This window comes from Mesoplodon densirostris, chromosome 11 (assembly GCF_025265405.1).
Source record: "Mesoplodon densirostris isolate mMesDen1 chromosome 11, mMesDen1 primary haplotype, whole genome shotgun sequence".
Taxonomy (NCBI): Eukaryota; Metazoa; Chordata; class Mammalia; order Artiodactyla; family Ziphiidae; genus Mesoplodon; species Mesoplodon densirostris.
In genome coordinates, this window is record NC_082671.1 from 2,254,718 (window position 1) to 2,271,944 (window position 17,227).

Consider the following 17,227-nt stretch of genomic DNA (forward strand, 5'->3'; position numbering starts at 1 on the left):
TCTCCCCGGTGGGCCCTCACTCCTGTAATCTTCCTGTTCACCCAGGTATCCGTCAGCTTCAACTAATACTTTTGAAAGTAGCATTGATCCTAGGCATTGAAATCCATGTCAATGTGGAATTCCAAGGACTCGTGGAGCCTCCTGAGGATCAAGAAAATGAACGTGAGTGAACAAATGAAGGAGGGATAAAAGGGCCTTGAAGAGGTGAGGAAAGATGAGATCCAGGGAGAAGAGAGGAATCTGAGGGTTGTTTTCAGAGCTAGTTAAAGGGGTGTCTCCATTTGCACGGCCTGTGTCTTTGGAGGAACTTTTGACTTAGGAGGAGGCCTCTGACGTAGTATTAGACATTACGGGGGCTTGGATTCGTTATAGGAAGTCGTGTGGTGGGGGCGTTCCTTTGTGAGCCTTGAGGCTTCTTTCTCTCTTTGGTTTGTACCCCATGCTTTTATGCCTGGTGTGTTTTTGGCATGGGGTTTTGTACAGTCTGCACACCTGGGTACCTAGAGATGTCTTAGATGTATGAATGGGTCTGGGTGATAACTTTTATTTTGACTTTCGTCCACAGGGATAGGTTGGCGGGCCCTGGTGCACCCCAAAACCCATCCTGTATCAGAATATGAGTTTGAAGTGATCATTGGAGGGGATGGCCGCAGGAACACCTTGGAAGGTACGGGTAGCGCTCCTCTCTCCTTCACCTGCTTCATGTGGAGGAGCCCTGCCAAGAGCTTGTGTCTTCAGAGGCCCCACTCCTGAGAACCCTCACGCGTGCGCTGCCTAGGCTGGGTGAACGGCAGGCCCCACCTTCACCCCGCCGGCTGGTACTGGGCCACTTCTCCAGGGCACAGGGAGACAAGCCACCCGTGAGCAGGGAACATTGCAGGATTAAACCTAAGTTACTAAAGCAGACGGCGTCCCTTTTTATGAAATGGAACCCCTCGTACTGAGTACTGTTCTGGTCCATCAGATTTCCAGCAGTGTGTTAGTTGTGGGTGACTGACGTCTTTCCTGGATTGTTACGGTCTTTGGGAGGTAAACACCTTATTTCCAGATAGAGGAGAGCTGCCCTGAAATCTTCCCATTGATTCCCATCCCCCACATTCCCTAATGTCTTCCTCAGCACCCCTCCTGTGTGACGTGATCTTCCTTCTTTAGCCAGCTTTGGCCACCTCTGAAAATTTCTTTCCTTCCAGGATTTCGTCGGAAAGAATTCCGTGGAAAACTGGCCATTGCCATTACAGCAAATTTTATTAACCGAAACACAACAGCAGAAGCCAAAGTGGAAGAGATCAGCGGTGTGGCTTTTATATTCAACCAGAAATTTTTCCAGGAACTGAGGGAAGCCACAGGTGGGTGTCGGTGCCTCCACAGCAGAAAGGATAGAAATTGAACTTCCGCCTGTGGTCTTTCTCTTGGAGGGTCTGGCCGGGGGGTCGTCACGGTTACTGCTGTGTGGTTTGCCCCTCTGCTCCTGCCTCACTCCCACGCTCCGTTCTGAGCGTGACGCTGTCTGTGTCTCTGCCTCCCACTCTGGTGTCCTGTGTCCTCATGGCAGGGATGGGCTGCTCCTCCCGCCCTTCCCCCTGCCTGGCTCTGCATGGTGGTGCCTGACGCCGTCGGCTCTTGGAGGGGAGCTCTGGTTTGTTGAGAACCTGACTGTCGGTGTGGAGTGTGTCTTCTTTTTCCTGAGTTTGTTTGGCTTTGAAGTAAACCACGTGCTAGATAGAAATGAGGTGGTTGTATGATAGCTTGTGAATAGATGGATTCACTTAGACATCTTGCTGCAACAGAAATGTGTGGCAAATTCCACTTACCTATTTTCTGGAAGAACATGGTTTCTTCCCACGGCATCTGTTTTTCAGGTTAATCGAATTAAAGAGCCAGGAGTGCCCTCTGTACTTCCAGGCATCCAGTTGTCTGTCCTGCCCATGAGAGTCTAGGAGATTCCCCCGCTGCCTTGAGGAGCATCGAAGAGGTTTAACCTGAGAACTGACTCAAACCCTCTTACTAGAGGTTAACCTCTCCTTTCTTCCCATCCTTGTGTTTCTGCTTCTGATTGATCGCTGTTGCTCGGATAACAGGGTGTCAGGTGAATGCAGAGCAGTGTGAGGATAACCAGAGCTCCCCTGCTTTTCGTGAACCAATGTGCAGGAAGTGAGGATCAGGCTCAGGTGCCTTTTCTTACTTCTTTTCCCCTGTCTGGTGTTCCACGACCCTGGCCTCTGTGGCCAGGACAGTCTCTCTGGCTGCCCTAACCCGCCTTCATCTCAGCAGAGCCCTATGTGCACGTTTGTTCTCTGTTGCAGGGATCGATTTGGAGAACATCGTCTACTACAAAGATGACACACACTATTTTGTTATGACAGCCAAAAAGCAGAGTTTACTGGACAAAGGGGTGATACTGCACGTGAGTCACGGATTTCTTTTAAACCTCTTTTTATGTTGTACTGGGTCATGTGATTACCAAGAGAAAGAATTTTATTGTCTGATGAGTTTTTTCCTGCAAGGGGATGAAAATGAGTGCCTCACTCATCTCCTGGGACCATGTACTTTGTTCTCCTCTGATGTATTTTAGTTTAACTTTTAAAAAAATCTTTTATTATGGAAAATTTCAAGCGCGAACAAAAGTGGAGAGACTTGTGTAATGAACCCCGATGTGCCTGTCATCCAGCATTAGCAGTTGTCAGCACGTGGCCAGCACTGTCCCAGGAGTACCTCAGCCCACTCACCACTCCCAGTTTGGGCTGTGCAAAGCAAATCTCAGATAGCATTTCATGCATATTCATTTTAATTTCAGGTGATTCTGTTTGTGGTTATGATGAGTTCCATATATGACCGATTATTGGTTGGTTAATAGGTCATCTTTTGGGAGGGGGTTATAGAGGGAAGGGAGTTAGACCAAGAAGCAAAAATTGGTGTTTATGGGAGCCTGAGAACGGTTCTGATCTTACTGCAGGTATGGTTACAGTGCCTGGATCAGGCTATATTTGGACCTCTTTATGGCCTGACAGGGAGGGCTCTTGTTCACCCAGAGCCAGGGCCAGCTAAGCCTTTTTTCCAGATGACTAATTGTATGACATTCCCTGAGATGATGGTCAGAATATGGACTCAAGAGAACCACAGGTGGATGGTTCCTTAAGGAGAGTTTCTTAAATCTTATTTGCTCTTGTTGGTCTGGATTTGAGAATTAACTGTCCCTGTGTGATGAGTGGAGAGAAGAGGCACCAGATGTGGTGATCCAGGCCTGTGCGGTTCCCAGCGCAGACTGGCGGCTGAATTTCAGGATATCCTTTGTCTTTGCAGGATGATGATGAGTCGGGTGACTTCACTCTGAGTTATGGTGCTGCCTTGTCTGCAGGCGGTGCTGGGGAGCTGGGAGCTGGGAGCTCGTGGGCCTCGTGTCTGTGTCTCAGCCCCGTGGCCCTTTATGCGTGTGAGGAGAACAGGACAGAGCAGTGGGCACAGCCCATTCTGCCAAAAGCATGAGCAAGATATATTTAGTTGGATGCTCTATCAGTGAGAAATAGCCGGTGAACCCATTGGTACGCCTTGGGGCTAAGCTAAGACTTAGAGCCCGTGGTGGCCACTTACTAAGTGTTGAACAGACAGTTTCTGGGACCAACCTGAGTATTTGTGTTTGGCTTTTACATCTTGTAACGCCAGTGGAAAGTACCATCAGGGGCACTTGGAAAGCTTAGGTCCTGCTTGAGAAGAAAGGCTTGGTTCCTTGTGCCAGAAGCCTCCAAAACAGAAAAGGAGTTCTCCATTCTTTCTGTGGAGAGCCCTTTTCCTCTCATCATTGTTTTTCTTTGTTGGTGGATTACTATGGGGCCTTTCAGAATCTTGTGTATTGTTTTGAAGACTTCTGTTCCATTTTCAGTGTATTTCTTCCCGGCCCCCAGGACTCCTATTGCCCCCACCTCCTCACCCCTCTGGCCCTGAAGCTTTCAGGTTCTTCCTTTGGGTTCGATGAGCTATGCAAGGTTGAGTGTCCCGTGTAGGTCCAGCTGCTGCCCAGAAGACGGTGATTGCTGATAGCAGCTTGAACTACGCATGCTTTTCAGTTTACAGAGTACCATCACGTTAAATCATGGATTTGGTATCCAGAGCAACCCCGTGAGGTGGAGTGGACTAGACTGAAGAAGCAGGGACTTGTCCCAAGTAAATGGAGGAGCGGGGGCTCTGTTTCTAGGCGGCAAAACCTGTGTTCCTTTAGAAACAGCCTCCCCCCTTTCCTTTTGAATGTGCATAGAAGACTGCTTTTGGAACAGGGAGGGGAAGGCTGCAGAGCTAGGTTCCGTCTGGCACGCGCAGCATGGCTGTGGCCGGCGGGCTCTTGCGCCCCTGCCTGGGCGTTTCCATCGAGCCTCTTCTCCCTCTGGAGATAGGACTACGCCGACACGGAGCTCCTGCTGTCCCGGGAGAATGTGGACCAGGAGGCCCTGCTGAGCTATGCCCGGGAGGCGGCCGACTTCTCCACCCAGCAGCAGCTGCCCTCCCTGGACTTCGCCATCAACCACTACGGGCAGCCCGACGTGGCCATGTTCGACTTCACGTGCATGTACGCCTCCGAGAATGCGGCCCTGGTGCGGGAGCACAGTGGCCACCAGCTGCTGGTGGCCCTGGTGGGGGACAGCCTTCTGGAGGTGAGTGCTGAGCAGCGGGAGGTGGCAGTTCAGGTTGGAGGCCTGGCGAGGGGGCATCGCACTGAGGGGCAGCTCTGGGGTCCCAGCTGGGGAGCGAGTGTCTGCGCTGCCACGCGGTCTAGTGTACAGGGGAGGGCCCCAGGCCGTGGGGAGCCCAGGCTTGCCGCTGTGGGTGGCAGTTCCGAAGGCTTTGTGACTTGCCCGTCTGCAGGCTGTGAAGTAGGGAAGGGAAGGGCAGGGTCAACAGCAAACTCTTTCTCTCCTCCTTAGTTTAGTTTCCCTCTTTTAAAAGGTAATTCAGGTTAATTCTTTGTTTTCTGTTTCTGTAGCCTTTTTGGCCAATGGGAACAGGAATAGCCCGGGGCTTTCTAGCTGCTATGGACTCGGCCTGGATGGTGCGCAGTTGGTCTCTGGGAAGGAGCCCCTTGGAAGTCCTGGCAGAGAGGTAAGCGGAGGGGCGTCCTTCCGTGGTGACACAGGAGGGTCAGTGGTTTGCTCCTCAGGCAGAGTTCAGGTTTCTCTTTCCTTCTTCATTAATGATGTTTTTATATTTAGGAGAGGGAAAGCAAGATAGGTATTCATAAAATCATAGAAACCTAAAGATTATCTAATCTAAGTGACGTTCTCTTATCCCTTTCAAATCAAATTTGTTACTGATGAATGGTATCTGAATCCTTGTGTAACATTGAAGGATGCTCTCTGATTCCTTTGTGACAGCTACATGAACAAATATTCGATTGGCCCAAAGGTTCATTCGTTTTTTTCCCTAAGATGGCTCTAGTAGCACTTAGTTGTCTTTAACTTCATTCGAAACCATTTTGTTAGATTGTATGTGACAGCTGTCCTGTCAGCCTGCATTTAAAAAAAGACTTATTGGGACTTCCCTGGTGGCGCAGTGGTTAAGAATCCGCCTGCCAATGCAGGGGACAAGGGTTCTAGCCCTGGTCCGGGAAGATCCCAAACGCCACAGAGCAACTAAGCCTGCGCGCCACAACTACTGAGCCTGCGCTCCAGAGCCCTCGAGCCACAACTACTGAGCCCGCGTGCCACAACTACTGAAGCCTGTGCGCCTAGAGCCCGTGCTCCACAACAAGAGAAGCCACCACAATGAGAAGCCCACGCACTGCAACAAAGAGTAGCCCCCGCTCGCCAGAACTAGGGAAAGCTTGCGCGCAGCAACGAAGACCCAGCGCAGCCAAAAATAAATAAGTAAATAAAATAAAATTTTAAAATTAAAAAAAAAAGACATCAAAATTGGTGAATTTTTGTGTAGCCATTTTAATATTGAAGATGGAAGAAAAAAGTAACATTTTCAGCATATTATGCTTTATCATTTCTAGAAAGGTAAAAACACAACTGAAGCACAAAAAAAGATTTGTGCAGTGTATGGAGAAGGTGCTGTGACTGATTGAACATGTCAAAGGTGGTTTGCAAAGTTCTGTGCTGGAGATTTCTCGCTGGACGATGCTCCACAATTGGGTAGACCAGTTGAAGTTGATAGTGATCAAATCGAGACATTAATTGATAACAATGTTACACCATGAGGGAGATAGCCAACATACTCAAAATATCCAAATCAAGCACTGAAAATCATTTGCTCCAGCTTGGTTATGTTAATCGCTTTGATGTTTGGTTTCCACATAAGTTAAGCGAAAAAAACCTTCTTGACCATATTTCCGCATGTGTTTCTCTACTTAAACGTAGCAAAAAATTCCGTTTTTAAAACAAATTGTGACGGGCGATGAGAAGTGGTTTACTGTCCAATAATGTGGAGCGGAAGAGATCGTGGGGCAAGCGAAAAGAACCACCACCAACCACATCAAAGGCTGGTCTTCATCCAAAGAAGGTGATGTTGTGTATATGGTGGGATTGAAAGGGAGTCCTCTACCATGAGCTCCTCTGGAAAACCAAACGATTAATTCCAACAAGTACTGCTCCCAATTAGACCAACTGAAAGTGGCACTCGACGAAAAGCGTCTGGAATTAGTCAACAGAAAACGCATAATCTTCCATCAGGATAACGCAAGACCACATGTTTCTTTGATGACCAGGCAAAAAGTGTTACAGCTTAGCTGAGAAGTTCTGATTCATCTGCTATATTCACTAGACATTGCACCTTTGGATTTCCATTTATTTCGGTCTTTACAAAGTTCTCTTAATGGAAAAAATTTCAGTTCCCTGGAAGACTGTAAAAGGCACCTGGAACAGTTGTTTGCTCAAAAAGATAAAAAGTTTTGGGAAGGTGGAATTATGAAGTTATCTGAAAAATGGCAGAAGGTAGTGGAACAAAAGGGTAAATACATTGTTCAATAAATTTCTTGGTGAAAATGAAAAATGTGTCTTTAGTTTTTACTTAAAAACCAAAGGCACTTTTTGGCCAACCCAATACATGAAAACAGTGCATTTAATCTTCCTGTCCTTAAACTAGAGAGACTTGTACTAATGAAATCAGTGTGGTAGCAGGGGATGTACTAACATAGGAGAAGAAATTAAAAGTGACTTCGAATCCAAAGGAAAACAACAAAGTGCTTATGAACATTGACTCTCAACTGTCAGACATTGTGAAGCAGATAATTGCAGATGCGGTAAGGTCTCAGATTCGCTTGCTAATAAAGAACAAGTGCCTTGACCAGAACTAGAGAAAGAGGATTTGCTGGATGAAATTAGTGGTCGATACCATTTTTTAAGTCTGTTACCTAAGGTACTCTGGGTCAATTTGGTGGCAAGTTTTTTTCATCAGTGATTTTCTTAAAAATTAAACATTGGCCTACTTGCTAAAACAGCACAGCAGTAGAGTAGAGTGAGGCTTGGCTCCCTGCCCGCAGCAGTGGACTTGCCCTTCTCCTTGGCCCCTAACAGTCTGGGGCCTGTGGGATCGTTGAGATGGTGGGGATGGGAAGCCAGGGCTGATGTGGGGTTGGAGGCAACCCGTCAAGGAGGATTTGTCCCACCCTGGACTGTCAGAAACTAGAAATATTATCCAAGGAGAGGGAGGAGCTTCTGGTGCTGTCGCTGCTCTGAGCGCCCTGTTGTGCATTGTTGCAGGGAAAGCATTTATAGGTTGCTGCCTCAGACCACCCCCGAGAATGTGAGCAAGAACTTCAGCCAGTACAGCATAGACCCCGTCACCAGATACCCCAACATGAACGTCAACTTCCTCCGGCCAAGCCAGGTAAGCGCCCCTGGCCCGTCATCCGTGTCCCGGCCACGGTCAGGACCAGTCAGACTCTGTGAATACAGGCGCACACAGCATTCCTTCACAATCCAAGCAGCCGTCTTCCTGAGTTGGCTGAGGGAGGCCTCTTCCATCAGCAGACTGATCAGCTAGGGCAGCGGGTTGTCTGGTGACCGGAGGGCTCTGTCCCGTCTCCTGGTTCCCGTGGACAGTGCAGGAGCTCAGCCCTCGTTCTCTAGTCAGGACGTGCAGCAAGCGCCTGCGTCACTGCCACCAGTCACCGTGACCCAGGGGCCGCCGCTCACCTTCCCTGAACTTGTTTCCCCATCTGTACCATGGAGGCCACCATCCCTGCTGCTCCCAGGATCGTTGTGCAGGCAGACAGCACTGGTCACTTGAGAGAACATGGAAAGATAAGACCCTCCGCAAGTAAAAGATACTGCTGGACAGCTCAGAATGTCTAAAGCCTTGTTACTGCACTGAGAGTAACATTTTACAAAGCATAATAATCCCCGGGAGCCCAACAATGCTGAGAAAGCAGCCCATTCAAAGTATTTGCCTGTGTTCTAGAGTAATTTTTTATTCACTTGACATCTAGGCCTCTGTGTTTGTGGGGGAAACCCGCTGTCACTGGGCAGTAGTAATGGCCCAGCAGAGACTGTGCGAGGGCCCTCCGTGGCTGTCTCTGAGCACAGGTTCTTACAGTTCCCATGCATTTGTGTGTACGTGACCCACCGTATCCCAGAAAGGATTAAGGTTGGCGTTACACCTTCTGACTGCACTTCCCCAGCCTTCCACTTCAGTCAGTGTGCTCTCAGTCGGGAATTCATTACTTGGTATGTGATTTTCCTTCTTTACAACTTGTAAACTTCCTGCCAGGTGCGCCATCTGTACGATACTGGAGAAACAAAAGATATTCATCTGGAGATGGAGAACCTCGTGAATTCCCGAACTACCCCAAAATTGGCCCGCAATGGTGAGTCCTGGTACTGGCCTTTCCGCCGTCGAGACCGTTCTGTGTAATTGGCTGAGCTGTTGGCGCGCACAGTACTGGCTCTCATGTACATGGTTCTCACCGGAGGTGGTTTGCCCCCAGGGGATGTTTGGTCGTGTCTGGAGACATTTTTGGGTGTCAGGACTGGGAGGGTTACAACTGCTCTGCCCCTTGGGGTACATAAGTCAGCCCTACAGTGAAGGATCAACTGCCTAAAGCAGCAATGCTGGCAAGGCCGGGAAACCTGGTCTAAGGTGTCGTGAGGGTGTAAAGAGAAGTCGGATACGGCGCTGTTGAGAGGGCGGGGGTGTGGACTTGGGAGCACACACGCAAACCAAGGTTTTGAGGGAAGGCTTTACAGAAGAAGCAGTGGCCTCTTAGCTGAGGACCACGACGGCTGCAGGACACAGTGATGGAGGCGGAGCCTGTGCAGTGTAGGCCCCTGAAGAGTCTTTAAAAGGAGAGTGACCAGCCAGCTGCAGGTGAGCTGGGACAGAGAAGGGCGCTGGGGCACAGCAGGTAGTCTAGAAGTGCTCCAGTGGTCAGGCTGGCCGGTCCGGTGTTGATGCCGCGAATGAGAAGGGAGACCGCGTCCAGTCCAGCTGTGCCCGTCCGTGAAGCGTGTGGCTTGACAGCATACGTAGTGTCTCTGAACTTGGGTTTCCGTGTGTGCAAAGTGGGGGTAACCATGCCCACCTCACGCTGGCTGCGAGGACTCGGGGGCGTGTCGCGGTGTTCGCTGCAGCACCTGGCATGCAGCGGGGCATTAGAAGTGGCTGCCGAGAGCATAAGGAGCCAGAAGCACTGGCAGAGTCTGAACAAGGACTCAGGGCTGAGAAGATTTGAGCTCTGTCATGGGCATCTTGAATTTGACATGCTGTTGGGATATCAAGGCAGATGTGACCACCAACAGGCAGCTGGAAACATTTTCATCTCCCTCCACTGGGGTGTCATCTCCTTGAAAGCAGAGAGTGTGTGTCTTTTATTTATTTATTTATTTTTGGCCGCAATGCACAGCTCGCGGGATCTTAGTTCCCCGACCAGGGATTGAACCTGGGCCCTAGGCAGTGAGAGCGTGGAGTCCTAACCACTGGACCACCAGGGAAGTGCCCAGAGAATGTGTCTTTGTTCACTGTTATTCTAGAACCTGGAATGTTGAAGTCGTCCAGTACATATTGGATCAGTGGATACACAGACTTGGGAGACATCTGAATGAAGTGAATTTCTGAAGCCAGGAGACTTATGATGGTGACACCATCAGTAGTTCTCTGTGTCATTTCAGGATACATTTTCCCTGAAAGACTGAAGTGAAACGGGACTTTTAGATACGCAGTTTTTATTTTGTTATGTTCACAAATTTGTTACGTACAAGTGGCTTAGTATAAGGTTAAGTGTTTTCAGCTGCTTAAGGTAAGGAACAGACTTTCTTGGACACAAATAGGAGTTCACAGATTCTTCTAAATGTTCTATATCAGAGCTCTTCTGATGTGATCATGAAAAACGGTTTTTTATAAAGGCTGTTCGTGTCTTAGAAGACACATCAGTGACTGGAAAACGTCCCCGTATGTGTGTCTATGTGTTGAGTTTTTCAAGATGTGACCATTTGTCATACTGAGTGCCAAGCCTGGCCTGCTCTGGCGTCCTTGGCCTTGCGTGTGTGGTCCTGCAAAGTTTCTTCACTTGGCAGATTGCTCGGTACCTTGGAAAGTGTGAGAGCAAGTGTTTAACGTGCTGCTAGGTGGAATGGAACGTTTCTTCTCGGGTGCTCCCAATGTTACTTTGAAGAGAAGGCGTTTCCTCCACCACCTGCCAGACAGCTCTCCAGGGAAATCTTAGAGCCATCACATGTGAGGGTGACAGCTCAGCAGGTGGCACCCTTCCCTGTACGTCCCTGTCCTGGAGAGCGGCTGGGACCCTGGGCTTCAGCGTGAGAGGATCCATAGCATCCACTTGTGATCTGTCATTCTCTTGGGGCATGGACGTTGACCTCAGAGTCTGGATAAATTGGTAGTTTCTTGTCTACCATAAATTCCATGGGAATTCCCTGGCAGTCCAGTGGTTAGGACTCTGCAACTTCATTGCTGTGGGCCCGGGTTTGATCCCTGGTTGGGGAACTAAGATCCCACAAGCCGCGCCGCACAGCCAAAAAAAAAAAAATTAAATTAAATTCCACTCTTATGATACCAGTTAAATAACTTCTTTCTTTTGAAAACCAGTGACGACTATTTTGTCCTTGCCTTCAGTATTTTTTCAACCTGGTTATGTGGATTCTCTATCAAAGCTACCAGGTGACCACACTTCCAATAAAAACATTGTTTTTGTTTTAGAGTCTGTGGCTCGTTCCAGCAAACTGCTGGGTTGGTGCCAGCGGCAGACAGATGGCTACGCTGGGGTGAACGTGACGGACCTCACCATGTCGTGGAAGAGCGGCCTGGCCCTGTGTGCCATCATCCACAGATACCGCCCTGATCTGATGTGAGTCCAGGCTCTGCTTCATCTGTATTCCCACAGGACTTGCGAGTGCCCTGCTTCCAGGCGGCCAAACTCTGTACCTTTTCCTAGAACGAGATATATATAAGATACTTCTGGAAGTCAGTCACTAATTTTGATTTATAGTTATATTTAAAGCTGTGTCTGTTAGGCATTATGTAGCTCAACCCAGGAATTATTAGCTGTTTGTAAAGTCTCAGCACTCAAACCGTGGAAAACTGGTTATAACACCCCCGGGCCTGTTAACATCACATGAAGGAAAACTCTGTTTCTTGGCCCCAGGCTGAGCTCTGCGTTCAGCCAGCTCTGCTGGTCACGAAGAAAGCCTGGCCGGAGTGTGGGCTGAAGGCACGTGTGTCACTACCAGCAAAGCACTTCCTCCATTCACCGGGGCTTGTCAGCATTGTTTCTTGTCTCTTGCACTTTTTGCAAGCGTGCTCTGTTATGCCTCTGACACTCAGGTGGCCTTACGTACCTTTGCGGCGATATTTCCTCTTTTGGTCATTCTCTGCTCACCTAAATGCAGACTAGTATGACAGGATGACCCAGGTCAGCTGTGGTGACCGGTGCACCCAGATTTCCTCATAGGCATTCGTTACCATGGAAGCCAAACAAGAAGATTCAGAAACAAGCAGAGCATGTGGCATTATTTTGGCTATCTGTCCTTTCATCATCAGGTCCACTTAGGGGCCCATTTTTGTGTATTTGTTTTGTTCTGATGATTACTTAAGGAATCCTGAAAGATCTGGCTCTCTTTTATGTTAATAAAAGAAAGGGGCCTCACCTAGTGCTTAGGAGTGGGGGTGCTGACGTGCTTGATAAGCAGAAGTGGCCTCTGTGCCCCTGTCCCTTAGCTCACGGCGAGACTGGTGAAAACTGAGTTGAAGTAGGGCTTATTGACCCCTCCGGGGGGCAGGGGCAGCCTGAGAACGACTGCGGTGGATGACACAGAAGTGCTCAGGAGAAGGGCCAGGCAAGTCAGTCCTAGTCCAGAGGGAGGGCAGGACAGAAGGGGGAGGGCAGGAGTCCCTGAAGGGAGCCTGGTGCGGAGGGGACACGCTCCTGTGGGAATGGACCGAAGGCTGCCCGGGGCCCGGGCGTTTCCTCCTGACGGTGCACAGAACAGTGAGTAGCTAATTTGGCACCATTTAAGCTGCCGTGACGTCACTCAGGATGAGCCCCCCCACACCCCCAGTTTAGTAGGCTTAACATACAGAGTAAAGGAGTTTAAAAAATGAAAAACGGTTGCGGAGTCAGCAGGTTAACACAAAGTAAGGCCTGCCCAGTTAATCTGAAATCACCTAAAGAAGGATGCTGTCAGTCTTTACTTGATTGAATAGCAAGAAGCCTGAAACCCAGTGGGAAATGTTTGTTAATCTAAATACTTAGGAAAACTCAGGAAATTTAGCAGTGGAGAAATCTTTTGAGGAAAGTTTTGGAATTTCCCTTTTAATTAGAGGGGAAGGCTCAGTAAGATTCACCAGAGCTGATTTAGTACATCAACAGCTTGTCAGCTCCAGAGGACACAGGGGGTGATGGTTCCAGGCCTTTAGACACAGCCTGATCCAAATAGGACCTTTATTGTTATTGAGCATGAGTTTAATACATGCAGACCACACACGGGGCACGGGAGAAACTTAACAAAAACAATTCCTTTTCTGGAGCTTACATTTTAGCAAGAACTTTACGTTATTGATAAAATGTTATGTTTTCCAACTTTTCCCCTCTTTTCTCTTATGGGTAGATTGTTAATCCTGTCTTCTCCCTGAGGATGATTTGCATTTCATTAGTAAAAGGAGGGAGACAGAAGTGAGAGAGACAGGTTTGCTCTCCGATTTCAGTGAGGCCTGCGCCCTGGATTTTAGCTGAAAGACCAAGAAATAGTGGTGACTCTGTGATACCGTGTTTTCTGGTCTGGGGACAAGCAGCCCATCTTGACATGTTTTCCTCGTCCTGTTTCTCAGAGATTTTGATTCTTTGGATGAGCAAAATGTGGAGAAGAATAACCAGCTGGCCTTTGATATTGCTGAGAAGGAGCTGGGCATCTCTCCCATCATGACAGGCAGAGAGATGGCCTCGGTGGGGGAGCCGGACAAGCTGTCCATGGTGATGTACCTGACCCAGTTCTACGAGATGTTCAGGGACTCGCTCCCCTCCCGAGGTAAGGGCCCTCCAGGGGTGCTGCCGTGTGGCTCCCCTGCCTCTCCTTCCCCCGTGCCCCTCCTTCCAGCAGACCCGCTTCTCTGCACTCTTGTCAGCCCCTCGTTCTGACCCAGGTCTTGCTCAGCAAACCTGCAGTTGTGGAGGCCGTGAGCATTCCCGTCTAGAACCTTGTCCTTGACTCCACCACCCTCGTTCCCTTTCTCTCAGAATCAGACTGTTTGAAAAGGTGCTTTTGCTGTGGCCTGGACTTCCTCACTGCCTAATCTTTGTGACGCTTTGCGACCTGGCCAAAACTGTTGTCCGTGGTCGTGAAGAATCACCAGGTGCATATTCTTCCCTCCTCTCTCACCTCTCAGGTACCCAGCTGTTCTGCGTTGTTCAGCACTTGGAATGACGTCCTTTCTCTTGAAATTCTCTCTTCCCCTTGACTTCTGTGATCCCGGACTATACTTGCTTTGTTCTCTTCCTTCTGTTAACTGTTTCTTTGGCTTCTCTTTCTTCTCCTACCTTTTAGTGTTTCCAAAAATCTTCCCTTGGCCCTCAGGCTGTCAGAAAACAGACTGAGTAAGCATCATGATGCTTACAAGTGTTGACCACGGTACCTGACCTGGTTTACATCCCATTGCCTCCACCTAAAGTCACTAAACTTCCCTGTGCCTCAGTTTCCCCATCTGTAAAGTGGGATAATATGTACATGGCTAGATTGTAATACGCTAAGAAGAGTGTTTGGCTAATGGAAGCACTTAAACAAATGTTAGCAATGTATTATTAGCTTCAATTATTATTTAAACATTACTATTGTTACTAATAAAACAGTGGAACCCACAGAGTTTAGGTACCATTCTCCAGTGCTTCTAGCCCATGTACTTGTAGACATCTGTGGCTTTCTCTCATTAGAGATGCAGTTCTTACAACAGACATGCACAACTCTGACATCAACAAGCACACCCTGAACCCATGACCCGAGTCCCGTCTCCTCCCCGCCGATGCCCCTCCCTTTCTCTCCCGACCTGAACTTTTCATCTTGAAGTGAGGCTTCGGCACTCTGTTGTAACCAGCAAGCACAGGCAGATTGCAGCGTCTGAAAAGCGAAAGTGGAGGTTTTTGTGACTGAAGTGGATTGGGGCAAGCGTTGGTTTTGTTTGTATGGATGGAGAAGAGAAGACCCAGCGTCCAGGGCTCCGTGTGCATTTTCTCTGTGGAGTTCCTACCGGGTTCAGAGCGTACGAACCCTCAGAGCTTCCTGAGGTTCCGAGAGCCTCCTGCAAGGAGGCGCCCTCAGGGCCGTCCTTGGACACTGCTGGTTTCTGCCCACAGACGCCTTGGACCTGAATGCTGAGGAGAGGGCCGTCCTGGTAGCCAGCACTAAATCCCCCATCTCCTTCCTGAGCAAGTTGGGGCAGACCATTTCTCGGAAGCGCTCTCCCAAGGTAAGTGGAAGGGTTTTTCCTCCAGCTGCAGAACTAATGGCACAGTGCAGTGACTAGAGGAATGCGGTTTCCCTCTGCTCTTGGTGCAGGACAAAAAGGAAAAGGACTTGGACGGTGCTGGGAAGAGGAGAAAGACCAGCCAGTCGGAAGAGGTGAGAAATATCTGGAATTTGCCAGAATGATTGTACTGAATCGTCCTCCTTGGCTGAAACGCTTAATTCCCAAATCGGTATTGCTAGATCTTTTCGGTTCACTCTTTGTGAGAATTGTTGTGCACAGATGCTTTCTGTGGCCTTTTGCCTTTGTTTAATTTTTTGGAGAGCATCCAGGGAACACACATGTGCTCTGGGCCTTCCTGTCTCTTTGGAATCCCATATGTGGTGGAAGGCAGCAGCTTTCCTGGGATGTGACCACACCAGCAAGAGCCCGAGTACCTCTTCATGCTGCCCCTGGGCCCGAGGCCATCTTGAGATTTGAACCTTGAGGAGAGCCACTGAGCTCGACCTAAAGCAGGGACGAGCCGCTGTGCCAGGCCCTGGGGTGTGGGCAGGGGCTCCTCTAACCGAGGCTGGCTCTCGATACCCCTGTTCACCAGGAGGACGCGCCCCGGGGCTACAGAGGAGGAAGACCTACGCTGGTGAGCACCCTGAGCGACCGGAGGGTGGATGTGGCCCTTGGCAACCAGAACAAGGTGAAGTACATGGCCACCCAGCTACTGGCCAAGTTTGAGGAGAACGCGCCTGCGCAGTCCACAGGCGTGAGGAGACAGGTAAGCCCGGCTCACACCTCGCCTGCCCGGACCTGGGCTGGCCACAGAGGAAGGGGGGTTAGTGAGTGAGACGGGGAACTTCCTGGTCCTGAGGGCTCAGGGCTCGACACTGGCGTCTGCATGGGGCAGGGACGAGGGTTCCTGTCCTCACCAGCCAGGCCCACCCAAGGATCTTTAGAACGGGGTGTCCAGATCTGTGTACGTAGGTGTGTGTTCACGTACATGCATATGTAAGTAATATAAGAGGTACCCGCTTATTGAGGAAAATGCTGGAAAGTGTAATTAAGGCCCCTATAATTCTGTTAATATTTTTCTTTCTGGTCTTTTTTTAGTGCATTCTTATTTTCATGGTTGAGGTCATTCTTAACGTACGCTTTCCTGTTCTGCTTTCTTCACGTAACTTTGGGCGTATTTCCATGTTCCAAACTCTTTATAAGCCTCTTCCAAAGTGTGTGCTCCATGCTTTTCTTAACTCTTCCTCTGGTGCTGGATGTTTAGTTGTTTCTCATCTTTGATGAAGGGCAGAGAGGTAGACGCTCTTGTGTGTTGCACATGGTTTTCCTAGACTGTCCTTGAACTAGGTCACGAGTGTGAGTGCTGTAAAGGTTCTCCGTGGACTGTCCTCACTCCCCGAGTTCTGCTGAGGGCTGGACCGCCATGCCTGTTAGGTCTTGTCTCTCCTCTTGCTTGTCTAAAAGTCACTAAGGCTTCTCACAAGAGGAGGTACAGGCATTGTGAGATCCACAATGAACATTTCTTCTAAAACTCCTGGTGCGGGGAGCGCCTCTTCATCTTCGCCACGTGCGCCAGCCCTTGTTCCTGTGGACCAGGGCCCAGGCCGACCACCATCACTAACTTCTTCCCACATCTAGTGCTTGGTTAGATCCTCACGCTCCAGGCGTTCGTGCCGAGGTCCACAGAGAACGTGCAGGCTTGACTGGGAATGTGAGAGGCTGCCGGGCGGCTGCAGCAGCCCAGGTTCCATCCTCCTCAGCAAGGCTGGAGGAAGTGTGTCCCCACTCATTTTGAGTGGAAAGATTTATTTTCCAAGCCAGAGTTAGTCGTTTAGGCTCAGAGCATTGAGCTTGGGAAAAGGATAATCAGAATTACAGCTTCTGTTTGTCTTTTCTTTTGCATTTGGCTTCACCCGAGTTGGGGAGGGAGGGTTTCCCTTTGTAAGTGTAACTTCCTAGAACGAATTCTGTGCACCCTCCTTCAGTTCATAGATGCGTGTCTATCCTCTGTGAGAACCATGTCTGTGTCTGCTACCTTAATGGTTTTTTTTTTTTTTTTTGTCTCCGTGTCCTGTCACCTACCCAATACTTGGCCTGTGTGTCACAGCCGACACAAGAGCGTGGGCTCAGCCAGCCGTCCTGCTGCCTGCCTGAGCAGGGTCGTCCTGCTCCCGCCCCCCAGTGGAAACAGGTAAAGGAACTGCCCAGGGACCAGAATGGGTGCTGGGGCCTTCCCACCTGCTCCTCCTCCGAGCCAGCCGGGTGGGGCCTGCACTGTAGAACCCTAGGTCACGGGGTAGGGATCTCTGTGCACATTTGAGTGGCGACT

General features: G+C 49.5%; 1 protein-coding gene across 13 annotated transcripts in view; it reads left to right on the top strand.

The window, feature by feature from the left end:
• Window positions 1–17,227, top strand: part of MICAL3 (microtubule associated monooxygenase, calponin and LIM domain containing 3) — a 175,476-nt gene that overhangs the window by 78,752 nt on the left and 79,497 nt on the right. For all 13 annotated transcript variants that reach the window (XM_060112932.1, XM_060112938.1, XM_060112941.1 and 10 more), the window contains 14 exons: window positions 46–162; window positions 566–667; window positions 1,191–1,346; window positions 2,304–2,404; window positions 4,386–4,643; window positions 4,973–5,088; window positions 7,689–7,815; window positions 8,698–8,794; window positions 11,140–11,287; window positions 13,267–13,463; window positions 14,783–14,895; window positions 14,985–15,047; window positions 15,491–15,664; window positions 17,006–17,089. In XM_060112932.1, the coding sequence (XP_059968915.1) occupies window positions 46–162; window positions 566–667; window positions 1,191–1,346; window positions 2,304–2,404; window positions 4,386–4,643; window positions 4,973–5,088; window positions 7,689–7,815; window positions 8,698–8,794; window positions 11,140–11,287; window positions 13,267–13,463; window positions 14,783–14,895; window positions 14,985–15,047; window positions 15,491–15,664; window positions 17,006–17,089 (1,853 nt within the window). The remainder of the gene's footprint in view (window positions 1–45; window positions 163–565; window positions 668–1,190; window positions 1,347–2,303; window positions 2,405–4,385; window positions 4,644–4,972; window positions 5,089–7,688; window positions 7,816–8,697; window positions 8,795–11,139; window positions 11,288–13,266; window positions 13,464–14,782; window positions 14,896–14,984; window positions 15,048–15,490; window positions 15,665–17,005; window positions 17,090–17,227) is intronic.